At 55.2% G+C, this 26550-nt stretch overlaps 1 protein-coding gene across 8 annotated transcripts in view; it reads left to right on the top strand.

The window, feature by feature from the left end:
- TRIOBP (TRIO and F-actin binding protein) overlaps window positions 1-24516 on the top strand; it is a 77131-nt gene extending 52615 nt beyond the window's left edge. For 4 of the 8 annotated variants that reach the window (XM_004063440.5, XM_055374593.2, XM_063704806.1 and 1 more), the window contains 13 exons: window positions 1828-1884; window positions 4930-5037; window positions 5154-5243; window positions 5603-5712; window positions 7676-8201; window positions 9219-9329; window positions 15746-15893; window positions 18099-18201; window positions 19048-19207; window positions 19282-19395; window positions 21664-21750; window positions 22615-22778; window positions 23806-24516. In XM_004063440.5, coding sequence (XP_004063488.4) covers window positions 1828-1884; window positions 4930-5037; window positions 5154-5243; window positions 5603-5712; window positions 7676-8201; window positions 9219-9329; window positions 15746-15893; window positions 18099-18201; window positions 19048-19207; window positions 19282-19395; window positions 21664-21750; window positions 22615-22776 — 1776 coding nt within the window. In that variant the 3' untranslated portion in view covers window positions 22777-22778; window positions 23806-24516. The other 4 variants (XM_063704805.1, XM_055374600.2, XM_055374594.2 and 1 more) reach the window with 3 other exon arrangements.
- The last annotated feature ends 2034 nt before the right edge of the window (window positions 24517-26550 follow it).

The following is a 26550-nucleotide window of genomic DNA, read 5'->3' on the forward strand; positions in this document are numbered from 1 at the left end:
GGCCCTGTCTCAACAAAACAAAACTCAAATTGGTGACCTTCTATCCCCAAGGTCACTGTATCATGGCGTGCCTGACATGGTATGTGATGTGTCTGTACTGGGCTCTGGAGGATCACTAGGTTTCTCCTTGTACAGACACGTTCAGTCCTGTCGGAAGCTGCGGGAGGGGAGGACCGCCCCGTCATTTGCCACATCAGGCAGCCAGGACTCAGAGAGGGGATGTGACTTAGGAAGGTCACAGTGACTCCACTTCCCAGGCAGCCCTAGAGGTTCCAGCCTGACAGCTTGTCATTCCTGCCCCAATCTCCCAGCCCCGGCCCAGGGACTTTCGCCTGGGACTGCCCAGTGGTGCCAGCTCTGTGGGCCCAGGAAGCCTGGCTCCTCCGGGCTGCGTGGGGGTTGGGGAGATGGCCCAAAAAGCACAGAAATTTAGACCAGGGGGTAGATATTTCCTCAGCAAGTTTTTCCTGAGCCTTGCTGTGGTCAAGCCCCCTGCAAGGCCCTGGGGCCACAGGAGGTCCCAGACTGAGGGGAAGTGGAGCCAGGTGTGGTCACCAATCTTCATTCTTAGCTTGGGATCGCCCTGGGCAGCCTCCGTCTCAGGTGGAAGACGGGGTGGGCAGAATACAGAGCAGCGGGACAAACGCAGCCCCAGGGGTTCTCGGCCCTGAGCAGAGCCTGTGTCTCTCCCTTAGACAGATACAGGGAGGGGCTGGGATGCCAACCTACTGGGTCCCCCGACTGTGGCTGTGGAAGGTTCTGGATCTTCAGCTGTCCCAAGCCCCGGTTGGTCCACTTCCTATACCTGAGAAGGGGCTCCGTGGGTGGAGAGTGGGTCGGGAGAGGTGGCCAGGCAAGGTGGCTCTGGTTTCCAGCTGCCACTGTCACCGCCCACCCCACTGAGCCGTGCCACCCGTTCTCTGCAGGCAACCAGACACCTTGGCCTGGTGAGGCCTCGATGTAGGGGCTGATAGGTAGGCTCAGAGCCATGGCAACAGGTGGCCACCTCCTCCCTGCCGGTGGTAGGAGCGGAGACTGCAGAGGGACCGGGACTTAGATGAGAGAGGTCTCCCCAGCAGGAAGGGAGGGTCTGGTGGTTGGCACCCACTAGATGAGCATGGTCAGAAAAATATCAGGATGAGCAACTTCTTTATCTAGGCCTGGGTGGGGGTGCCTGGCACAGGTCTCCATGGGACATGCTGCAGCTGGTAGCCCCCAGACCCCGGGGCTGTGCCCCCCTGGGCGGCACCCAGAAGGTAGGGCTTGCCAGGACTGACCCTTCCCAAAGAGATCTAGGCGGGGACCAGAGGGTTTCTGACCCCAGCCTGTGACTGGCTCCACCTCCCATAGTCTCCTGGAGCCAAGGAAAGGGCAGGACTGGCGGGCCCATGGGAGGGTCCGTGGGGCACTTGGTCCTCGTCAGAGGGAGGAACTGGACAGTTCGTGCAGTGCTGCTGGTCTGGACTGCCCTCTGAGCTCTCAGGGGGTCTCTATACAGGCAGAGTCCTCCTAGCCCCTCTCTCCCATTCTTGGGCGAGGGGTCGGCTGGAGAGAGGCCCCTGGGACATCTGGGTGTGTGTGCCAGCCACCCAGCCCAACTTCTTGGCTCTCTGAGTGCCACTATCAGGAAAGGGGCCAGGGCTGCCTCAGTGGCTGGGAGGCCTGCTTGGACTTGGGGGTTACCTAGGGCCTTAGCCCTCTTGGCTGGATTCCCAGGAGCTCGGTCCCACAGGACTTGGGGACAGGGTGGGTGCAGCATGCCCCCCTCACCAGCCCCCATTGGCTTCCTGCTGGACCCAACTCACCTCCCTCCTCATCTCCCCACAGCCCGATCTGCTCAACTTCAAGAAGGGATGGATGTCGATCTTGGACGAGCCTGGAGAGGTAAGAGGACTGAGGCCGGAGGGGAGGAAGCTGGCTTGTGCTGCTGCTGGGCCCCTGGGCAGCCCAGGAGTGGGGGTGGGGCTGGGGCTGGTGTGAGAACCCTGGGGGTGGGGCTGGGAGGGGTGGAGGCTGCCCATTAGGCTTCTGCCTCCTGGAGCAATCTGCAGTGTGTAAAAGGGATCACAGCAAGGGGCCGTCTAGCCCCTCACACCCAGTGCCCCATCCCTTGATCTCATCAAGAGTCTCTTGGCCCTGCCACCTCAGTAGGAGCCTGGGTGGGAGTCAAGGGTCTTGGGTGGAAGGGCTCGTAGAAGCTGTCTGGCCCGAGACACAGATTCCTAAAGCCTAGTCTGAGGGGGTGGGGCTCAGGGCGCAGGTGCTGGGGTTTCACCCACCTGGATCCCCACTGGTTGAGTCAAAGCCTCCTCTAGGCCTCAGTGGCCACGTCTGTGACATGGGCATAATGGATAATGGTGATTCTTTCCAGAGTGGATAACAAGGTCAGAGAGATCAAGCACGTACAGGTGCCACAAAGCTCCTGGCACTTACTGTGGGCTCAGCTAAAGACCCTTCCCTTCCTCTGGCATATGTGTCCTTGGAACCAGCAGGGACAGTGGCCGTTTCCTCAGCTCTGTTCTTTCGGCTGCCAGGCTGGCTCCCTGCCCACACTGCCTGGGCAGGAGCGTCTCCCCACCCCTGCCCTGCATGCGCCTGCTGCTCTGGTCTGCGTGCAGCCTGCATGCTGGAGAGGGCTTGGAGCCAGAGGGGATTTCATTGTGTTTCCGGCCCACATGTTTTATTCCCTCCAGCCCACAGCCTTCCCTACCCGCTGCCTGCCCGCCGTCCCTGGTGGCTGCTCTCTAGGCTCACACAAAGCCCGGCACCCCGCCAGTGACCCCTTCCTGGCCTCCCCACCCAGGGTCCCCGGAGGGCAGAGGGATTACAGGCCCCACCCAGAGCTGGCCATTACTCATCCTCTATCACAGGGTTCTGGAATGTCCGAACTGGAAGGGCCCTGGGAATTCAGCCAGCCCAACCCCTTGGTGCACAGACGGGAGACGGGCCCATGAGGGTGTTGGTCTCTTCCAGGCCTAGGAGCACCTGGGGCAGACCCAGGCTCAGAACTCAGCGCACCTGAGGCCCATGGAGCTCCACCCAGCTTCCATCTCAGACAGTCATAGGCTAGGCCTGGAAGAGCTAAAGAAACCTCTTGGCATAGAACCCCTGTCCTACTTTACAGAGAGGCAATTGAGGTCTGCAGCAGCAACTCCGTTTACTGAGAGCAAAATGCTTCTAAGAGGCCTGGCCTCCCAGAACAAACCCAGCGACCTGGTGTCCATCCCTATGCCAAGGGCCATGACAGCCATCCACACAAGAGAGGGTGGGCGCCGCTCGCCTCACCAGAAGGTGCAGGCACTTCTTTTTTTGTTTTTTGTTTTTTGTTTTTTTTTTTTTTTTGAGGCAGAGTTTCACTCTTGTTGCCCAGGCTGGAGTGCAGTGGCGCAACCTCGGCTCACTGTGACCTCCGCCTCCCGGGTTCAAGCGATTCTCCTGCCTCAGCCTCCCGAGTAGGTGGGATTACAGGCATGCGCCACCATGCCCATCTAATTTTTTTTTGTATTTTTAGTAGAGACAGGGTTTCTCCATGTTGGTCAGGCTGGTCTCGAACTCCTGACCTCAGATGATCCACCCTTCTCAGCCTCCCAAAGTGCTGGGATTATAGGCGCGAGCTACCGCGCCCAGCTATAGGGACTTCTTAGTAGCCCTACTTTATGGTTCAGAAGACTGAAGCTCAGAAAAGTGGAGACACTTGCCTAAAGGCACACAGCGAAAAAGGGAACTCTTGGGTACAAAACTCCTTTTCTCAGGGAGGCAATGTGGAAAGAGGCAGAAGGTATCGTCGTTGCATGCCCCTTGAGAACTTACCATCCTCTTGAGGAGAGAAAACTAAGTACTTGAAACAACCAACAGCACAGACAGGGCTTGGTGATGTGAGGGAACCCTGGGAGGGCTGGGGACCGGGTGATATGCATTGACCCTGGCAGTGGGCGGTCCGCGACTGGCATTCCAGTGGAGTGACCAGAAGCCCAGAGGTGGGCTGGGCTTGGCATAATATCAGGCTGTTCTGGCGCCCCCACCCCTTTCCTACATGTCCTGCCAATCTGACCCCAGCTGGAGCAGAGACAGGCACTGCAGGAAGGCACCCAATCACAAATCCTAAACTTACAGCTTAGTGTGCTCTCACCTGCTGCGGATGTGGGTAGCCAGCCTACAGTTCAAGAAGCAGACCATGCGTCTGGGTGCGGTGGCTCACGCCTGTAATCCCAGCACTTTGGGAGGCCAAGGCAGGTGAATCACCTGAGGCCAGGAGTTTGAGACCAGCCTGGCTGACATGGTGAAACCCTATCTCTACTAAAAATACAAGAAATTAGCTGAGCATGATGGCGGGCGCCTGTAATCCCAGCTACTCGGGAGGCTAAGACAGGAGAATCACTTGAACTCAGGAGGAGGGGGAGGTTGCAGTGAGTGGAGGTCGCACCATTGCACTCCAGCCTGGGCAACAAGAGCAAAACTCCTCCATCTCAAAAAAAAAAAAAAAAAAAAAAGCAGCAGATCGTGGCTGGTACTCACTCCTACTCCAGGGCTCCGTCCAGTCCTACTTCCCAGGGGACCATTGTCCCTGACCATGGTGATGATCTGGGGGAATATGGAAAAAGACGTAACGTCTTGGCCCCGCTGAGTCCCTGACTTGCTTACACAGGTCATCACCCCTCCCTGTCTGCACTGGGTCCAGGGTGCCTGAGGAGCCTTGGCAATCTTAAAAGGAGCTCCAAGAAGGAAAGGGAGGGTGTTGTTACGGAGGGGAAACCAATCCATTTCACAGATGCTACCCCTGAGGCTCAGAGAGGAAATGGAGGGGCCGGGTCTCAAATTGGCATTTTCTGCCTCCCCACCCCTCCTGTGTGCAGCATAGTCAGTTTGGCAGCCACACAGGACACCTGTGCAATCACACACACTGGCTCTTTCATTCCATCCTCCTTGCAGCCTCCCTCCCCCTCGCTCACCACCACGTCTACTTCGCAGTGGAAGAAACATTGGTTTGTGCTGACAGATTCAAGTCTCAAATATTACAGAGACTCCACTGCTGAGGAGGTGAGGCCATGGGTGTACTGATGAACCCCCGGAAGGAACTGGGGTGGCCTGGCTGGGTTCACTGGGGTGGGTCACACCAGGGCCCACACGGACCATAGTGGGCCCTCTTGCTCCAGGCAGATGAGCTGGATGGTGAGATCGACCTGCGTTCCTGCACGGATGTCACTGAGTACGCGGTGCAGCGCAACTATGGCTTCCAGATCCACGTGAGGCTGTGTGCAGCTTGGGGGCTGGTGGTGGGCAGCATGGCTGGAGGCCCCTGGGGGAGGTTTTGGTGTTGAACATGGCTCACCATGGAGACTGGATCCCTTCACTCATTTACCCAGAGGCTCTATCTTCAGAGCCAGAGCTGTGACGGCAACACTTAGCATATCTGGGGGAGACGCTGGAGCCAGCAGGGCTCTTCCCAGGCCAATGGAAGGGAGGTTTTGTACCCCCTGCCCACCCCAGACTCAAGACCTTAGATGCATCCTGGGAAGGAAGGGCCACCCTCCCTGGGGTCCATAGTGGGGAGGGAGTCATGCGGCTGGCCATGTGGCAACCTACCCGTGCGGTGGCCTTGCAGACCAAGGATGCTGTCTATACCTTGTCGGCCATGACCTCAGGCATCCGGCGGAACTGGATCGAGGCTCTGAGAAAGACCGTGCGTCCAACTTCAGCCCCAGATGTCACCAAGTACGTACTAAGCTGGACTGGGGCCTTGAGGGAGGCACTTACCCTCGCGTCCCCGAGTGGGTTTCTAGGTACTCACCTGAGGGCTGCACATTTCTGGGCCCTCGTTTCTCTGTCAACAACATGGGAAGAGAGTAGTGAGCATTCTCGGTATCATCCAGAAGTACACTGAGGGTTTGAGGTTTGATCTGTCTTCTCAAATGTGATGGGGCCTCTTCTCTTTGGAGGAGATGCCTGTGAGTCAAAAGCCCCTGCCAGGTGGCTGTTCTGTCTCTGTGTCTGTGCCATGGGGGCCGTGTCTAAGCCTGTGTTGGGAAGGGGTGGTTAGGTAGTTCAGCCTTGGCGCCCACGCCTCCCGGGATGGGGAGCTCACTCCCTCTGGAGGCTGCCACGGGCACTGGGGCAGGAGGGCTGAGTTACCGAGTGGCAGAGCCCCCCACAGTTTATACCCAGATGCCCATGGCGGGCTGGGACTTGGAGCTGCTGGGCAGCGGGAACAGAGTGTGGTATTAAAAGGGGCTGGGTTGGGTGTAGTGGCTCACACCTGTAATCCCAGCGATTTGGGAGGCTGAGATGGGAGGATCACTTGAGCTCAGGAGTTCAAGACCAGCCTGGGCAATATAGTGAGACCTCGTCCCTACAAAAAATTTAAAAATCAGCTGGCCGTGGTAGGGTGTGCCTGTCAGCTGAGGTGGGAGGATCACCTGAGCCCAGAGGCCGAGTCCCCCAGACTGGCCACACCGCAGCTATTCAGCCTTAGGCCAGAGGCTTTCCTGTCTAGGTTTCAGAGTCCCCCATCTGTCACGTTAGCATGTCATGTCTGTACATGTGCCAGGATGTGCCCAGAGCACTTTGTGAACTCTGAAGCACTGTGCAGTTGGACTGTTAATTTAGCGTCTAGGCCCAGCTGCTTTAAGAAAGAAACCCCGGGCACAGTAGCTTCATCGAGATAGGTGTTCATGTCTACCTTCAGAACAGCCCCGAGGTATGCAGTCCTGGCCTAGTGGGGCTCGCTCTGCCGTTTCAGGGGAGCCACCTGCCACACCCACTCGGCAGCCTATAGTCACATGGCTACAAGTAGCTGTGGGAATACTGCGAGTGTAGTTTTTGGCAGGGTGACCACGTACCCAGCTATGACTATGACTGTGGATAAAGAGAATTGCCATAGTTGTTCAGAGTCTCCGCAACTTGTGTTCTGTGCACCCCGAGGTCCCGCCTTCACCCCATCAGCAGTGACTGGGCATCCCCCTTGCCACTGTGAGCCTCGGGAACCCGGGACATTGGTCTCCTACATCACCTCATTGATCACCATTTGCAAAAAGCCCCCTGCCTGCTTTCCACATTCGCCCACCCCGTCCTCACATCTGTCCTGTGAGAGGCGTCACTGTCCCACATTACAGATGAGGTCACTGAAGCTCAAAGAGGGCAAAGAGACCAGTGTGGTGGTTCACGCCTGTAATCCCAGAGCTTTGGGAGGCTGAGGTGGGAGGATCACGTGAGCCCAGGAGTTCGAGACCAACCTGGGCAACATATTGAGACCCCATCTCTATCAAAAATTTAAAAAATTAGCTGGGCATGGTGGTGCATGTCTGTAGTCCCAGCTACTCCAGAGGCCGAGGCAGGAGGATCACTTGAGCTAAGGAGTTTTAAGGCTGCAGTGAACTATGATCACACCACTCTACTTCAGCCTGGGCAGCAGAGTGAGACCCTGTCCCTTGAAAAACAAAAACAAGAAGAGGGGGCGAGGGAAGCCGGGCATCCTAGTGGGTCCCTGGGCTGTCAAGAGGTGGAGCTGGGATGTTCCTGGGGTCTGTTAACCAGGAAGCTCAGGTCGGGCTGCTTCCTTCCCTGGGGTCTGTCTCCAGCCCCTGGCGCAGGGCCTGGCACACAGGTGTCGCTCCAAAAGTGCTCACTGTGGGACTGCAGGGGTGAGGACCCACCTGACGTGGCTCTGCTGGTGCCCTAGGCTCTCGGACTCTAATAAGGAGAACGCGCTGCACAACTACAGCACCCAGAAGGGCCCCCTGAAGGCAGGGGAGCAGCGGGCGGGCTCTGAGGTCATCAGCCGGGGTGGCCCTCGGAAGGCGGACGGGCAGCGTCAGGCCTTGGACTACGTGGAGCTCTCACCGCTGACCCAGGCTTCCCCGCAGCGGGCCCGCACCCCGGCCCGCACTCCTGACCGCCTGGCCAAGCAGGAGGAGCTGGAGCGGGACCTGGCCCAGCGCTCCGAGGAGCGGCGCAAGTGGTTTGAGGCCACAGACAGCAGGACCCCAGAGGTGCCTGCTGGTGAGGGGCCGCGCCGGGGCCTGGGTGCCCCCCTGACTGAGGACCAGCAAAACCGGCTCAGTGAGGAGATCGAGAAGAAGTGGCAGGAGCTGGAGAAGCTGCCCCTGCGGGAGAATAAGCGGGTGCCTCTCACTGCCCTGCTCAACCAAAGCCGCGGAGAGCGCCGAGGGCCCCCAAGTGACGGCCACGAGGCACTGGAGAAGGAGGTAGGCACCACGGCTGGCTCTCTAGGAGGCCCCTTGCCCCAGCGCCCCTCCAGTCCCTGCATTCATGCCCTGGCATTTGTCTTGCACTCCTACAGTGATAGGGAGCTCACCTCTGATCTGCTGTGAGTGTGCACCCCACACTCCTGCGAACTAGAATCTTCTTCCTTAGACCTTAGTAGTTTGGTTTGGTTTTTTTTTTTTTTCCTAGTTCTGCCCTTAGCAGCCACAGAGAAGAGAAGTGGGAAGAGAAGGGAGAGACGTGCCAGGCTCATACCTGTAATCCTAACATTTTGGGAGGCCAAGGTGGGAGGGTCCCTTGAAGCCAAGAATTTGAGACCAGTCTGTGCGACATGGCAAAGCCCCATGTCTACAAAAAAATACAAAATTTAGCTGGGCGTGCTGGTGCATACCTGTAGCCCCAGCTACTTGAGAGGCTGAGGTGGGAGGATGGCTGGAGCCCGGGAGGCAGAGGATGCAGTGAGCCAAGATCAAGCCACTGCACTCCAGCAGTCTGGCAATAGAGCCCGACTTTGTCTCAAATTAAAAAAAAGAAAAAGAAGAAGAAGAAGAAGGGCGAGACCGTTTATTGTGCATCTTCTGCCTGTGGCCTCCCTGCCTGCACTGACTCATGGAATCCTCACAGCGGCCTCTACCCCTAGGGTGGACTTCAGCAGTTTTACTGACGGGAAAACTGAGGCTCAAAGATGTTTCCTCTGTCACCTCCATGATGTGTAAACATCTGTGACCACAGTTTCCTGTTCCTATCCCTGTCTAGCCTTCTCTGGGCCAAGGCTCTCCCAGGTCATTGACCTGGCCATCGAGGAAACAGCCCAGCATGTCCCCTGGCTACATCTCACTCCAGGGCTGCTTGCCCTTCTCAAACCCTGAGGCATTCCTAAGCTTCCAGGGACGCTGGGCTTGTATCCGTGTGGAGCTGGAAGCCTGTGGGCTCCTCACTGCCTTCCACCAGCCCTGCCCCAGCTTCCAGGTCCCACTGACCACCCTTCTCCCTCGTAGGTTCAGGCTCTTCGGGCCCAGCTGGAGGCGTGGCGTCTCCAAGGGGAGGCTCCTCAGAGTGCACTGAGATCCCAGGAGGATGGCCACATCCCCCCGGGCTACATCTCACAGGTAAGGCCGGGGGGCTGTTTTTCAGGGGGAGGGGGCAGATTTCTGGTTGCCGTGTTATCAGGAAACAGCTGAGATTTTGGGAGCCCTTCCTGTGTGTGCTGGAACCTGTGTGGGGCATTTGACATGCGTCATCTCATTTACTCTCCCCACAGCTGGTGGGCGTGATCACTGTGCCCGTTTTACAGACAAGGCCACTGAGCTCTGAGAGGTTATGTGACTTGCCCGAGGTCACCCTGCCTGCAGGTCTCAAAGGTGGGATTTGAGCAAGGGTCCGGCTGACTGCAGAGCCTGTGTGTGAGTCCCCGTGTGACACTCTGCACTCGGACCCTTGCCCCGGGGAAGTCGGGGGCTAGTGGCCCCAAGAGTCACTCCCTGAACACAGGGAAATCCTGCTGAGGTCCACTGGGCCGAGGCCCCACACAAGGAGGTCTGCAGGACAGGGGAACCTCCAGTAGCCCTCAGAGAATGCACCATCCGCCTAGGACAGCGGTTCTCAACGGGGTCCATTTTGTCCCCCTTGGGGACATTTGGCTGTGTCTGGAAATACTTTTGGTTGTCACAACTAGGACAAACTAACTCTCTAGAAAAAACGTGTGTGTGTACACATATATAAGTTTATTATAAATTTTACCAATAAAAACAATGCTTAGTACACAATTTACAAATAAAAATATATAATTTTATTGTGAATTCCGTACAGCAAATGGATTTTTCTCAGAATGCTTTCAGTGATTTTTTCCATACTCTTGTATCCACAACTGATTAACAAATGGGGGTTGTTCTAACATGTGTGCTGGTTGACACTTTTGTTTATGGTAATGAGTAAGATGAGAAGACATTTGTCGAAACTTTGCTGGTCCATGTTGTCAGCTACTTCTTTGCTAAATCGGATAGTAGTTTTCTATTGAGAATATTTGAGAATATTTTATTAAGAATATTTTTGCAATTTTTTGTTCTATTTACAATGTAATGGTTATAGATGTGACATACTTCTAAGTTTAATCTGCATTATTAGCATTTTCTTATCACTTGCTTAAGTCTAGACAATCAACAAAACAATAAATCAAGCCCTGATGTGTAATGTTTACCAATTCTGCAGTGTAAATACTCCCGCTGTGGCCATTGCTGCATTACCAGCACAAAGTCCCTGAACAGAGAGTTGGGAAGAGATGTCACACTATTCACTAGGATTTCCACCATGCGGATACAGTAGATGTGATTGGCCCCAAGAGCACGCATAATAAAACACAGTGAAATATTTAGGAAGTAATAAATTTGAGTATCTATTGCCTTGTCTTTAACATAGTTAATTTAAAGTATATAAATTTAATTGTTAATGGCTGTGCTTAACAACTACCTCACAGAATTACTAAAAATTTGACAATCAGCTGTCTGTAGTTATCACACCATTATCTAAAGTAGAAAAGAAGGGGCCAGGCACAGTGGCTCACGCCTGTAATCCCAGCACTTTGGGGAGGCCGAAGTGGGCAGATCACGAGGTCAGGAGAACGAGACTAACCTGGCCAACATGGTGAAACTCCGTCTCTAATAAAATACAAAAAATAGCCGGGCGTGGTGGTGCGCACTGTAGTCCCAGCTACTTGGGAGGCTGAGGCAGGGGACTCACTGGAACCCAGGAGGCGCAGGTTGCAGTGAGCTGAGATTGCGCCACGGCACTCCAGCCTGGCGACAGAGCAAGACTCCAACTCAAAAAAAAAAAAAAAAGAAAAAGAAAAGAAAAGAAGGCTGAGATCTAGGCCCTAGGTAGGAGGAGCCTTCTAAAAATTTCCAAGGGGAGGTCACGTCATGAGGGGGCTCTCAGGAAGGCATTGGCTGGGGCATGAGAAGGAAGGCTGGTTGGTGTCTATTGTGGAGGCCTCCAGTGCTGAGCTAAGAGTTAGAAGCTCTGGCCTGGTATGGTGGCTAATGCCTGTATCTCAGCACTTTGGGAGGTGAGGTGGGTGGATCACTTGAGGTCAAATGTTCGAGGCCAGTGTGGCCAGAGTGGTGAAACCCTGTCTCTACTAAAAAAAAAATACAAAAATTAGCAGGGCATGGTGGTGGGCGCCTATAATCCCAGCCACTCCAGTGGCTGAGGCAGGAGAATCACTTGAACCCGGGAGGCAGAGGTTGCAGTGAGCTGAGATCCTGCCACTGCAGCCTGGGTGACAGGGAGACTCTATCTAAAAACAGCAACAAAAAACAAAACAAACAAAAAAAGAGAAGCTCATTCCACAGACTTTTGGAGGTTTGGGGTCAGACAGTGACATCAGGAAAGTGATGCTGGAGTGGAGGGGGCTTGGGAGAGGGCCAGGTGTAAGGCATTAGGAAATGGCTGAAGGAGGGTGAATGTCAAGGGTCTGGAGGGAGGAGAATTTAGGACTGGATGACCAGATCTACGGAAGGCAGAGGGGCCTTTGGGGGCCCTGAGGCTGGGGCTGCTGCTCCAGGGAAGCCCGGAGACAGTCCTGGGGCCAAGTAGTGGATGGAGTTTCCACTGATAGAGGAGCAGGCAGGGGAATTGGGGTAGGACGCAGAGGGTGAGGCTGGGGGCTTACCTTGTCCTGGGGAGGGGCAGGGGAGGAGCCAGTGTTGTGCCCTGTAGCCTCCCACCCTGAGGCAGAGAAGGGAGCTGGGGGCCCAACACCCCAGCTGAGGCAGGTGGGAGGGCCTCCGAGGCCCCCAGCCAGGGGGCTTCTGCCTGCGCGCTCTGCTCTAAGAAGCTGCAGGGGCTGCTTTCTGGGTGGCTGGGGCTGGGACCCATTCGTACCCACCTATATATAATCAGAGCGGCTTCATCTTCCTCCATTTTATTTTATTTTAATTTTTTTAGAGATGAGGTCTTTCACTGTCACCCAGGCTACCGTGCAGTGGCACAGAGGCTCACTGCAGCCTCGAACTCTAGGGCTCAAGCAGTCTCCCCACCTCAGCCTCCTGAGTAGGAACCACAGGCTACACCACCATGCCTGGCTAATTAAAAAAAAAATTTTGTAGAGACAAGGTCTCACTATGTTCCCTGGGCTGGTCTTGAACTCCTGGGCTCAAGTGCTTCTCCCATGTTGGCCTCCCAAAGTGCTGGGGGTACAAGTGTGACCACTGCACTGGCCCGCCTTTGTCTGTTTTACTCATAGAGCCAGCTTTAGATTTCCTTTAGATAAAGGCTCTGCCACTACAATGACGTTTAAAAGGCACTGCTTTGGCTTCTCAGCTTACAGGTGGCAAAACTGAGGCCCACAGAAGGGTGTGACCTTTGAGCTATAGGCAGACCTGTGTCTGGAGTTCAGGCGTTCTGGTCCCCAGGTGCCCCATTGGGTGCACCAAAGTCTGTCAGTGTTTGGTCCCGTTAGGGTGGGATGGGCACGGGGAGCAGGTGGGAGGGGAGAAGGGAATAATTGGGGAACAGAGCTGAAGACCAGGCAGGTGGAGGAGTGACCCCAGATGCGGAGGGCAGCAGAGAAGAGGAGCTGAGTCATCTGTGTCGCCCTCAGGCACGGGAGGAGGCGGATGGAAATTCGGTGGACCTGGAGGAGTGACAGCTGGGAGGGATTCCCCAGCTGGTATCAGGCTGAGTGGGTGCCCTTGCTTCAGGGGTTGGGGGCTTGCTGCTGCAGGACAGCTGTCGGGTGGTCTGGGGCTTCAGCCACTGGACGTCTGGTAAAGAGAACCCTTCCCCACTATTGCAGTGGGGACAGAGGCATTTCTTTATCTACTTTGATGTCCATGTCAAAGGTGGCAGCCAGGATCAGGACACCTTGGGCCACTCAGGAAGGTAGGTGAGAGAGGCCCTAGGAGCCCCTGTTCGTCAGCTGAGTCCCACCTCCTGATGTCAGCCCCTGCACCCCTGAGCTGCTGGGTCTGCCTGCCTGGTCTGGCCCTTTTCAGAAGAGCAGTGCCCACCCCCACATTGCTGGGCTCACCACTGGTGGATGCTGGCGTACCGTCTCCCTCTGTGCACAGGGTTCCCGTGCCCAGGGAGCCTCGGGGGCTGGTCCTGTGAGGCCTGCTTTACGGATGCCAAGACTGAAGCTCAGAGGGGGCAAGGGGTTTGTTCAGGTTCACTCCAAGGTGCAGCCAGGATGAAGACCGCCTCTGAGGTCCAAAGCCATGTTCTGTTGTCCTAAGCCAGGAGACACATAGAGGGCAGGAACAGAAGCCAGGGGACAGACACCCCTGTCGCCACGTGAAGCTCTTGGCCCGCGCTCCTCCATCAAATCGTCCCCAGGTGTGGCTGCTGGAGAGGCGGGGAGGTGGCCTTTGCGTGGGGGAGACAGTCCCTCATCTGGCCCTCTGTGCCTTAGTTTCTTCCCTGGCTCTTCTTCCCCTTCCCTTTTTAATGACCTTAAACATTTTTTAAATTATATTAAAAGAAATGTTTACATTTTCAAAAATAATTTAAACAAATTGAAAGGCTGGAAATCAACACCCTCACACTCCTTCCGCTGCCAGCTGCCACCCCAGGGTCCTGTCGGTGGCTGCTGCCGCCTGCCTATCAGTTTCTGGTGGCAGCTGTAACCTGTAACCACAGCTACCTAAATAATGCACATGTATTACCTCACGCTTCTGTAGGCGAGAAGTCTAACGCGAGTCTTGCCGCGCTGCAGCCGAGGCGTGGGCAGGACTGTGTTCCTCTGCAGGCACCCGTTGTATCCCTTGCCTTCTCCAGCTTCTGGTGGCCGTCCGCGTCCCTTGGCTCTCGGCCCCTTCCTTCATCTTCAAAGCCTGCAGAGGGGAAGTCGAGTCCTTCTCCTGCCACGTCACTCTGACCATCCCTTCCTGGTCACACCTCCCTTGAACTCTTCGCTTCTGCCCCCTTCGTCCACTTTTAAGGACCCCTGTGATTACACTGGGCTTGAGGGATAATCTGGGATAATCTCCCGATTTTAAGGTCAGCTGATTAGCAACCTTGATTCCCTCTGCAGCCTGAATTCCTCTTTGCCATGTAACATGATGTAGTCACAGATCCTGGGAGTAGGATGTGGGCGACTTTGAGGGGCTATCATTCTGCCCCCTACAATATCTTCCCTACCTTTTCTGTGTTTTCTGTGTTTTCCATTCACTGGGACGGACAGGTCTGCACGTTTGTTCCCGTGAGTGAGATCATACCACGTGTAGTGTCAGAAGCCAACTTTCACCACCTCATTTTGGGATCTTTTTCCACAGCATCCACACAAAAACTCTGTCTAGCAGCTGCCTGTGGCCCATTGTCAAGCTCGATCCCATCATTTATTCAAGAGTTCCCCTGATAGGGATTTAGATTGTTTCCAGTTTTCATCTGTTACCAACCTTGCTGTAGGGAATACCCTTGTTCCAAAAGTCTCTGTACACATACGACTTTCTGTGGGATCATTTCTAGGAGTGAACCTACTAGGTCAACCAGTGGGGTCGCAAAATATGATGATGCCACCGGACCACCCCCCCCCCACACCGTCGTGGCGGACACTCCCAGCAGTGGGTATTATTAGTCTGAGATACTTGCCCATCTTGTCTACTAAGCGTTATTTTGTATTACATCATCAGTTTCAGCTCATTTACTGAGCACCTGCCACATGTCAGGCCCTGGCCTAGACCCTGGGGACTGCGCCAGTCAGATGTTCTCAGTCTTCAGGGAATTTATGGTTTGGCAGAGGTAGAACCTTTTGAGGCAGGGGAGAGGCTGCCCAGAGACAGAGCTAGGAGAGACATTTAAACTGGGCTGCAGGTCAGTAAATTACCCAGGGAGGTAAAGTTGCCAAAAAAACATTCCAGGCCGGGCACAGTGGCTCATGCCTGTAATCCCAGCACTTTGGGAGGCCAAGGCCGGCGGATCACAAGGTCAGAAGTTCAAGACCATCCTGGCTAACACGGTGAAACCCCATCTCTACTAAAAATACAAAAATTAGCTGGGCGTGGTGGTGGGCACCTGTAGTCCCAGCTACTCAGGAGGCTGAGGCAGAAGAATCACTTGAACCCAGAGGTGGAGGTTGCAGTGAGCTGAGATTGCTCCACTGCACTCCAGCCTGGGTGACAGAACAAAACTCTGTCTCAAAAAAAACAAAAACAAAAACAAAAAAACCACAAAATTCCAGGCAGTGGGAATAGCTAAAGCTCAGAGGTGTGAACATGCTGCAGCCGTAACTGTAAGATTGCTTGGCAGAGAAAGGCCAGGGATGAGAACGTAAAGGTCAGCCATGGAAACAGGGACTTGACTCTGTAGGACGAGGAGTCCCTGGAGGACTTGAGGCAGGAGCGACAAGGTGAGGTTTGTGAATGAGGAGCCGTGGGGTGGGGGTGGGAGCAGGAGCAGGTGCAGACTGGAGGTGCTGGGACCCAGGAGGAGGTGGTGTACCTGCCCCTGAGCCTTCTCCTCTGGAGGCTGGGGAAGGGCTGCTGTCCAGAGGAACGGGGCAGCCTGTGACACCCTGGCGTCCGGCCCACAGGAGGCATGTGAGCGCAGCCTGGCAGAGATGGAGTCCTCACACCAGCAGGTGATGGAGGAGTTGCAGCGGCATCACGAGCGGGAGCTGCAGCGCCTGCAGCAGGAGAAGGAGTGGCTCCTGGCTGAGGAGACGGCAGCCACGGCCTCAGGTATGGACCCTGGGTGGGGCACAGTGGGCTGGGCTCTGAGCCTCTGTGCTGAGGTTCCTCCTAGCCAAACTGGGGAGGATTTTATCAAATAAGATGTAGGGGTCTCAGTGCCACATTTGGGGTAAAGGGTCAGCAGGTGTTGGAAGCTCCAAGAACTGGCCTGTAGCCCTACTTAAAAAGGGAAACTGAGGCAGTAAAAGATACCCTCCCCACCCCCAACACCACCACTACCATAGGTGGTGACTCTTCCTGCTCAGGAGCCTGCAGCCACCATAGAGTCTGCCTAAAGGCACACGCTACCCACATGCGTGGGGGAGAGGCTGATCAGCTGCATCCCCTGTCCTCATAGGAGTGCCTCCTCCCTGGGCACATGGGCCAGACCCTGGGGAGAGCAGGGGAAGGTGTGAGCATTGTCCATGCCAGCTGTGTGCCAGGCACTGGGCCCCACATGTTTCCCACAGGAGCACCCTTCATCCTGGACAATTCCCTCCCCTCCTGCCACCGCACACCTGCTGTGTGCCTGGCACATTCCTAGGCATCACTAGGGGTTTGCAGAACAATAGAAATGCTGGCCAATGTCACATGATCTGAAGCTCACAACCTGCCAGTGCTGTGCCAAGTGCTCATGCACTTGAACCCAGCCTTGGGGCCAGTGTGCTCTGCATTTTAGGAAGATCGCCTTTGCAGCCGCATGTGTCAGAGACCCCTTCCCCCTCAGCAGAGTCTGGACTTCGCCCTGTAATCTGGCACTAAGGTTTCTGCTGTGAAATGGATAAAAATCACACTTAAGTGGAATAATAAAGACCATAAATAGCCTCATGTCCATTCAGGGTGGGGATTGCCACCAAAAGATTTACCAGAGGCCCAGTGCAGTGGCTCATGCCTGTAATCCCAGCACTTTGGGAGGCTGAAGCGGGCAGATCACCTGAGGTCAGGAGTTCGAGACTAGCCTGGCCAACATGGTGAAACCCCATCTCTAGTAAAAATACAAAAATTAGCTGGGCGTGATGGTGGGCAGCTGCAATCCCAGCTACTCAGGAGGCTAAGGCAGGAGAATCTCTTGAACCCAGGAGACAGAGGCTGCAGTGAGCTGAGATTGCACCACTGCACTCCAGCCTGGATGACAGAGCGAGACTCCATCAAAAAAAAAAAAAGGCCGGGCACTGTGGCTCATGCCTGTAATCGCAGCACTTTGGGAGGCCGAGGCAGGTGCATCACGAGGTCAGGAGTTCAAGACCAGCCTGGCCAAGACGGTGAAACCCTGTCTCTAATATGAATACAAAAATTAGCCATGCGCAGTGGCAGGCGCCTGTAATCCCAGCTACTCAGGAAGCTGAGGCAGGAGAATCGCTTGAAAGTGGGCAGCAAAGGTTGTAGTGAACCAAGATTGCGCCACTGCACTCCAGCCTGGGTGACAGAGTGAGACTCCGTCTCCTGGGTGACAGAGTGAGACTCCGTCTCAAAAAAAAAAAAAGGAAAAAAGGGGAGAAACTTTCAATGTTCAGAAGTTTCGGATTTTAGAATTGTGGGTAAAACCATGGGTGGCCTCGGTCTCAGTCCTTAGGAGCTCACAATCTGAGAATAAAGCCAGCAGGAGCTAATGTTGGGGCATTTACTCTGAGCCATGCTTTGTTCTAAATTCTTCACACACCTTCCAATAACCCCATGGAGGAAAGGGACTGTTGTTATCTATCCCTGTTTTCCAGATAAGGGATCTGAGGCACAAGGGGTTAAGTCACCTGTGCAAAGTCACATCGGTTTATGCTGACTGGAGCCTGAGCTCTTGACCACTAGGCTGGTCAAAGCAGATAGGCCTTGTTTGAGAGCCCTCAGAGTCTGCAGGGGGGGTGTACTAGGTGGGGTCCTACCTGGAAATCACTAGAACAGGAGGTACCAATGGTCAGACACTGAGCTGTCTCCCCAGTAGGGTCCATCCAACAGGATTATCTTCCCTTAATAGATGGGCTCAGAGAGGTTGAGAGCTTACCCCAAGCCACTCAGTTTATGACACAGCCTGGGCTACTCTGGACTCCTGGTTCGGTGCTCTTTGCATAGCACTCCTTGGTCCAAGTCCATAGTACTTGCATAGTACTATGTGGAGTCCACATAGTACTCCACCAGTACATGTGGCGTCTCAGAGCTGGTGGCACTTGGTGCTGCTGACCCGCCTCCAGTCTCTCTTGTGCCTCTCTGCCCTGCTTCCAGCCATTGAAGCCATGAAGAAGGCCTACCAGGAAGAGCTGAGCCGAGAGCTGAGCAAAACACGGAGTCTCCAGCAGGGCCCGGATGGCCTCCGGAAGCAGCACCAGTAAGATGATGCGGGGGCCCAACTGCCCACCCTGATGGTTATGGGTTGAGGAACTTTGCTGAGGCCCCTTGGCAGCGGACACATCAGTTTGCCCCTAGCTGAGATTCCTGCTCCAGTCTCATGGATGCAAGAAACAGAAGCAGAAGTTCCTCAGGCAGACCCCATGCCAGTCCTCACAGACAGTCCTTCAGGCAGCTTCTTGTCTTGGCTGGTCCCAGCCTCCACGCATCTCTTCACCCCTTTAGTCTCCCCTGGAGCTGGGCTGCAGTGTCACTGTTGACCACTAGGCCTCTCTCTACCCCAGAGCACAGTTTTGGAATGTTGAGGCTTCAGGGGCTTTAAAGATGGGCCCCTCCAGCCGGGCACAGTGGCTCATGCCTGTAATCCCAGCACTCTGGGAGGCTGGGATCAGGAGTTTGAGACTAGCCTGGCCAACATGGTGAAACCCCATCTCTACTAAAAATACAAGCTAGCTGAATGTGGTGGCGGGAGCCTGTAATTCTAGCTACTTGGGAGGCTGAGGCAGGAGAATTGCTTGAACCCAGGAGGCAGAGGTTGCAGTGAGCCAAGATTGTGCCATTGTATTCCAGCCTGGGCAACAAGAGTAAGAGCAAGACTCCATCTAAAAAAAAAAAAAAAAGATGGGCTCCTCCAAGCCACCCTCACTTAGGGTAAACACCTGTAGCCCATAGAAGCTGTCACTGGTTCACAGCCCCACAGCAGGCTAAAGGCAAACCTAGAGAGGGAACCCCAGAGTCCTGGGATGCTTTGAGTCTACCTGACTGGACTCCAGGCTTGGTAGGAGCAAGACAACCTATGCTCTCCTCTGCTCCTCCTCTGGGGCAGGTCAGATGTGGAGGCACTGAAGCGGGAGCTGCAGGTGCTATCGGAGCAGTACTCGCAGAAGTGCCTGGAGATTGGGGCGCTCATGCGGCAGGCTGAGGAGCGCGAGCACACGCTGCGCTGCTGCCAGCAGGAGGGCCAGGAGCTGCTGCGCCACAACCAGGTGGGCCTGGCCCCAGGTTGGGGGGACACAGGTGGGTCCCAGCACCCCTCCCCTGACCACTGTGCCTCTCCCAGGAGCTGCATGGCCGCCTGTCAGAGGAGATAGACCAGCTGCGCGGCTTCATTGCCTCGCAGGGCTTGGGCAATGGCTGCGGGCGCAGCAATGAGCGGAGTTCCTGCGAGCTAGAGGTGAGTGTCCTCACTAGCACCAGGCAGCCTAGTGGTTCTCGGGGCCCAGGGCTATGGGGCACCCCCGCCACAGGCTGGGGTATCACCTGTGGCAGGAAAGCCAAGTCTCCCAGTGGCTGGGCCAGCCTGACTAGGCCAGAACACCTACTGCGCATCCAGTAGCCAGAATTCTGCCCTCCCACCTGCATTGCGTCACCTACCTGCCGTGTACCATAGCAAATCACTCCACTTTTCTGAGTCCCAGTAGCTCATCTGTAAAATGGCACCAGCACCTTCCTTACTGGGAAATATTGGGGTAAGAAAATATGTGTGTGTGTGTGTGTGTGATGCCAGTATCACTGTAGTATTTTCTTTCTTTCTTTTTTTGAGACAGTCTCTCTCTGTCACCCAGGCTGGAGTGTAGTGACACGATCTCAGTTCACTGCAACCTCTGCCTCCCTGGTTCAAGCGATTCTCCTGCCTCAGCCTCCCAAGTAGCTAGGATTACAGGCCTGCACCACCACACCCAGCTAATTTTTTATATTTTTGGTAGAGACAAGTTTCACTATGTTGGCCAGGCTGGTCTCGAACTCTGGACCTCAAGTGATCCGCCTACCTTGGCCTCACAAAGTGCTGGGATTACAGCATGAGCCACCACACCCGGCCTTAGTATTTATTTCTTTACTTTTTTTTTTTTTTTTTTTGAGACAGTTTTGGTGTTGTTGCCCAGGCTACGGTGCAGTGGCGCGATCTCGGCTCACCACAACTTCCGCCTCCCAGGTTAAAGCGATTCTCCTGGCCAGGCGCGGTGGCTCACGCCTGTAATCCCAGCACTTTGGGAGGCCAAGGCGGGCGGATCACGAGGTTAGGAGATCGAGACCATCCTGGCTAACACAGTGAAACCCCGTCTGTACTAAAAATACAAAAAAATTAGCCGGGTGTGGTGGCGGGCGTGGTGGCAGGCACCTGTAGTCCCAGCTACTCTGGAGGCTGAGGTAGGAGAATGGCATGAACCTGGGAGGCGGAGAGTGCAGTGAGCCAAGATCGTGCCACTGCACTCCAGCCTGGGTGACAGAGCAAGACTCCGTCTCAAAAAATATATATATATATATAAAAAAAGCGATTATCCTGCCTCAGCCTCCCAAGTAGCTAGGATTGCAGGCATGTGCCACCTCGCCTGGATAATTTTGTATTTTTAGTAGAGACAGGGTTTTTCCATGTTGGTCAGGCTCGTCTCGACCTCCCGACCTCAGGTTATCTGCCCACCTCGGCCTCCCAAAGTGTTGGGATTACAGGCGTGAGCCACTGTGCCCAGCCGATATTTTATTTCTCTTTTTTTTTTGAGACGGAGTCACTCTGTCGCCCAGGCTGGAGTGCAGTGGCACCATCTCGGCTCACTGCAAGCTCTGCCTCCTGGGTTCATGCCATTCTCCTGCCTCAGCCTCCCGAGTAGCTGGGACTACAGGCACCCGCCACCACGCCTGGCTAATTTTTTTTATTTTTAGTAGAGACGGGGTTTCACCATGTTAGCCAGGATGGTCCCAATCTCCTGACCTCGTGATCTGCCCGCCTCTGCCTCCCAAAGTGCTGGGATTACAGGTGTGAGCCACCGCTCCCGGCCCCAATATTTTATTTCTTCAACAAACACTTAGGTGAAGCTCACTCTCTACCTAGAAATTCTGGAAGCCCTTTTTGTCTGTTAACTCATCTAATCTTCCTGACAGCTCCATACATTAGCTACTATGACTGTCCCCATTTACAGATGAGGAAACTGAGGCACAGGAAGGTCAAGTACCTTACCAAAGCTTTTATAGCTGGACTGGGATTTGAACCAGGCAGTCTGGCTCCAGTCTGAGCTTTTAAGCCTCCCCAGTCCTGGCTGAACTTGTTTCCTCCTTGGTCAAGTCAGCAGCACCTAGCCCTCAGGGTTGGGGAGGGGTTAATGAGGTGCCTTGTGGAGTGGTTCAGCCTGCTCAGGTTTATGTAGGGCTTCTTTTCATCCATCTCACTCCCGAGGTGAGAGCCCGGTGCTGCATGAGGGCTGCAGCAGACTTGACTGTGAGATATCCACTCACACGGGCTGGACAGGGGTGAGAGTAAGGGAAGGCAAAGCAGGGGAATCGGAGAGGGCTTCCTGGAGGAGTCTGCCTCCAGGATGTAGAGGGTTTTTGTGCAGATAGGGGCTGCATTCTAGGGGCCTGAGGCAGAGAGAACCCGGGCTGCAGGGCACTGTGGGCCAGGGTAGCTCTGGCTTCTGGCCCTGGGTCAGTCCAGCACCTATATCCCCAGGTGCTGCTTCGCGTAAAAGAGAACGAACTCCAGTACCTGAAGAAGGAGGTGCAGTGCCTCCGGGATGAGCTCCAGATGATGCAGAAGGTAGGTCCTGCCGCTGGGCTGGGGGCCGTCGGGGACTCTGGAGCCATCTGGATGCCATCCTGTGAGCACCTGCTCTGTGCCAAGCCCTCCACTTGCTTCATCCTTCCTCAGGCTCTCCTGTGCTTCTCCCATGTAGGTGTCATCATCCCCATTCACTGACAGGGAAACTGAGACTAAGAAAGGGGAAGTGACTTCCCCAAGGCCGTACTTGGCTTCTGTTTATTTAGCATTATTTAATTTATTGATGATTATTGAGCACCTGCTATATCCCGGGCACTGTGCTAGGTGCTGGGAAGACAGATGTGAACAAAATAGCCCCAAATCTCTGCTGTGGGGAGCTTGCACTCCAGTGAGAATAACCACGTTGCTAGGAGTTGGGTGGGTCGGGGTTCAGCGCAGGTCTGAGTCTGCAGCCCGCCTGGCCCACCCTTGGCTGCTATGTCACTGCCTGGTGCGCTCTGTCAGTTTGGGGCAGGAAGTGGACATGTTGGTGGCTCTGTAAGTGCACGTGAGCCAGACCGTGTTTACCACACTTGAAGAACAGGTGGCGTGAACTCACAGGAAGGGCCTGAGCACCCAGCCAGGCTGACCTGGTTCTCATCCCAGCCGCTCACTGCCCTGTGGTCTTGGTCAAAATCTTCTCCCCCGAAACAGGATGAGGATGACAATGACACCTGTGTCCCTGGGTGGTACCAGGGAGGTGGGAGGGGTAAGCCCAGGACCCACGGCCGTCTTGGGGAGCCACCTGGAGGGATGAAGCGAGGCGTCTGCGGGGAGGTCTGGCTACTGGTGCTGCCCATGTGCCCGGTGGGCAGGGCTGGAGGGAGAGACTTCATGTCCTCATACCTGCCTCCTGCCCCCCAGGACAAGCGCTTCACCTCGGGAAAGTACCAGGACGTCTATGTGGAGCTGAGCCACATCAAGACACGGTCTGAGCGGGAGATCGAGCAGCTGAAGGAGCACCTGCGCCTTGCCATGGCCGCCCTCCAGGAGAAGGAGTCGATGCGCAACAGCCTGGCTGAGTAGAGGTGGATGCCGAGGCGTGTGCCCTGCAGGGTGGGCAGGGGCTGAGGCTCTCCCACACCCGGGACTCCCTGGACCACCCCAGCCAGGCCACTTCCTTCTTCTGGCCTCCAATTCCCGTTCTGTAAAAAGGACAATGAAACCAGCAACACGGGGTTGTTGCAGAGATCCCATCAGACCCGGGCCACAGGCTGCTTCATCAGCGTAAGCCTGTTCCTCCAGAGCTGGGCGGCACAGTACAGAGCCACAGCCTGCTCAGTGCACCCCCCTTCTTGGGGCTGGAGGCAAATGCAGCGTGCACATCCCTGACCCCCACAGTGAATCTCCACTGAGCTTCACACACACACATCGCATGCTGAGGCCGGGCTTCTGTCCCAGTTAGTCTTAACACTCCTTCTTGACTTAGCAGGGCTCAAAGTGGTTGGTTGGTTGGTTGGTTGGTTGGTTGGTTGGTTGGTTGGTTGGTTGGTTGGTTTTGGTTGCTTTGAGACAAGGTCTTACTCTGACACCCAGGGTGGAGTGCAGTGGTGCAATCACGGCTCACTGCAGCCTCAACCTCCTAGGCTCAAGGGATCCTCCCACCTCAGCCTTCTGAGTAGCTGGGACCACAGGCCCTCACCACCATGCCCCGATAATTTTTGCACTTTTTGTATAGGTGGGGTTTCGCCGTGATTTCCCAGGCTGGTCTCGAACTCCTGGGCTCAAGCAATACACCTGCCTCAGCCTCCCAAAATTCTGAGATTACAGGTGTGAGCCGCTGCACCCGGCCAAAGTGTTCTTATTTTTGCTTTTTCAACGCCACATCTACCTGGAGCATCCTCTTTCTGATAAGTCCTCATGGACTTCCTAAGGCACGCAGGAGAGGCCACCCTATGGCTGAGCTACTTGGGAAGGAGCCAGGAAGAGCAGATCTGGCTGTACCTTAGGGGCTGAGAGGTGGTGGAAGGACCCACTCAGCACCCTTGCTTGGCCTTGGGGTGGCCTCGCAGCCCCTCAGCCCAGGCCTCAGCCCTGCCGCACCTTGTCTTTCAGGTCCCGCCCAGCTGCAGACCCTCCAGGCTGGAGGACCAGCCGCCCTCCTTCCCTCCTGGATGGAAGTAAAAAGCCAAGCTTTCTCCCCACCCTCTGTGGGCCACACGTGCACTTGCACCCACCACACACACACACACACACACACACACACACACACACATACACATACAGACACGTGCACACATGTACACACGGACACACACACACACTGCATATCTGAGCGCGCCCCTCGCACTGGGTCTTACCTTGCACCTTCTTCAGGATTTTATATGTGAAGAGATTTTTATATAGATTTTTTTCCTTTTTTTCCAAAACACTTTATACTTTAAAAAAAAAAAAAAAGCAATTCCTGGTGGCTGTGTGCCTCCAACCCTGGTCCCCCTCTGTCTCCAGCCACCCTCCGCTTGGGCTTCTGAGCTGGTGGCCCTGGCCCAGGGGTCTGGCGGAGGCCCAGGCAGCAGCCATGGCGGGGTGTCTCTGCAGGGGAGAGGCGGGAGCCTGCCACCCTCTTCCTACCCTACCTCCTACTAACACTTCCTGCCCCATTTGGACCCGTACCATGGGGCTCAGGACAGAGGGAGCTAGCAGCTGGCCTCCATGGCCCCACAGCCTCCTTCGAGGCTGTGCTGGGTGCAGAACCGCCAGAGCCACCCAAAAGGTGTTTCTCTCCTGCTCCCTGAACCTCTTAACTTAATAAAACGTTCCAGCAGCTCTGGTGTCCTAGATGGCTGGCAGAACAGGAATGGAGATTGGGGTTTCTTGAAGTGGCTTCCCCACTCACACCCTACCCACACCCCACCCTTCCTGAAGCAGCGGCCTCTAGGCTTCTGAGGGTGGGGCTGAAAATCCAAGGTCTCCCTTAGTACAGACTGTGACGCCCCCAGTGTGGCTTGCAGGCTAGTGGCAGCGGAAGCATGTGAGAAATAGCAAGTCCAGCCCCACCCCAACCTACTGAACCAGCGTCTGCATTTTAACAGGGTGCCCCAGTGATTCACGTGACCTTCAAAGTCTGAGCAGCCCTGGAGTAGGGCCCAGGGCCCAGGCCTGAGAGAGAGGCCTGGGGCTAAGACTGGCCCTGACCATGACCTTGGGCAAGTCACACCCCTCACTGAGCCTCAGTTTGCTTCTCCATCAAATGGGTGTTTTTCTTTCAGTCCCAGTCCTCTCCTGAGGCTTTTCCCAGAGGTCATGCCCAGCCCTGGGCAGGGGTGAGGGCAGGGTTGTGGCTGCCCCAGACGCAGGTCCAGCGGGCTGGGAGTCCTCACCATGGCTGGCTGTGCTGATTATGGTTGCATGGGGCTGGGAAGAGGTCCCATTTCTGAGCCACAGAAACAGGCCACATCCAGTAGGAGTCCTGGAAGGCTGTGAGAACCCAGAGGAGACCCTGACCCAGCCTGCAGGTAGAAGACTGCCTTTGGAGGCAGCTTTGAAAGATGACTCTTCCAGATGGAAGAATCAGGAAGGGCCTTCCCACGCGGAGGCACCAGCAGGAGCAAACGTCCCTGGTGTGTTCAGGCAAAGAGCCACAGGAGAGTGACCTCGTGGAGTGGGAAGAGATTGTTTCCCATTCCCTTGCCAGGGATTGGTTGAGGAATGGACAAGCCTTGCAGTTCACGCAAGCCAGTGAAATGCGAGGGGAAGTCTTGGGAGTGGGGTGGAGGAGGTCATCTGGGAAGGGTGTCCTTGGTCTTAAAAAGAGGCACAAGAAGCCGGGCGCGGTGGCTCTTGCCTATTATCCTAGCACTTTGGGAGGCCAAGGCAGGGGGATCACCTGAGGTCAGGAGTTCGAGACCAGCCTGGCCAACATGGTGAAACCCTGTCTCTACTAAAAATACAAAAAATTAGCCAGACGTGGTGCCAAGCACCTGTAATCCCAGCTACTCAGGAGGCTGAGGCAGGAGAATCACTTGAACCCAGGAGGCAGAAGTTGCAGTGAGCCAAGATCGCGCCACTGCACTCCAGCCTGTGTGACAAGGGCGAAACTCCATCTCAGAAAAAAAGGGGGAGGGTGGCGCAAGGAGAGGACACCTCTCTCCTGGCCCTGTCGCCATCTTCCCTCATCAATAGCTAAAAATGGCAAAGAAGAAAGAGCCAGGACCCCGTGCCATCAAGTCCTCCGGCCTTGTGCTGCCCTGTCTCGGCACTGCTTGCCTTAGGAGATCAGGAGTGTTCCTAGCCGCTGGGAGATGGGATGCCTGCCACTGGCAGCTCTGCCGTCCATCCTCACCATCCCACCGTCCCCCCAGGACAGCTCTCCATCCCATCCTCTGCCTCCCTTCTAGCCTCAACCTAACTCAGGGCTCCCCCGTCTCACACCTGGGTTGCAGGAACATCACCTTCACCAACCCCCCTCCCATCCCTCCTCAGGGCTGCCTAGGGCAGCTACAAAAACCAGGCCAACCTCTGAAAGGTGCTCCACCTCTCATTAAAAACCATGAAATCGCACTGCCCCACTATTAGAATAGCTCAGAGGAGAAGGTCTGCCAGTACCAAGTGCCGGTGGGGATACGGAGAAGAGCAGCTCCCAGGCGCTGCTGGTGCAAATGTGCTTTGTTGCACCTACAGCAGGAAACTGGCCAGCTTCTCATCAAGTTAAATACGCATCTACCCTATGGCCTAGCATTTCCACTCTTGCTTACACATCCAGGAGAAATGAGTCCTTACATGCACAAAAGGATGAGTACCGTAATACTCACATCAGCAAATAAACAATACAGCTGTGTGTCAGTAGTAGAATGAATAAAT

The sequence above is a fragment of the Gorilla gorilla genome, chromosome 23, assembly GCF_029281585.2.
Source record: "Gorilla gorilla gorilla isolate KB3781 chromosome 23, NHGRI_mGorGor1-v2.1_pri, whole genome shotgun sequence".
NCBI classification, from domain to species: domain Eukaryota; kingdom Metazoa; phylum Chordata; class Mammalia; order Primates; family Hominidae; genus Gorilla; species Gorilla gorilla.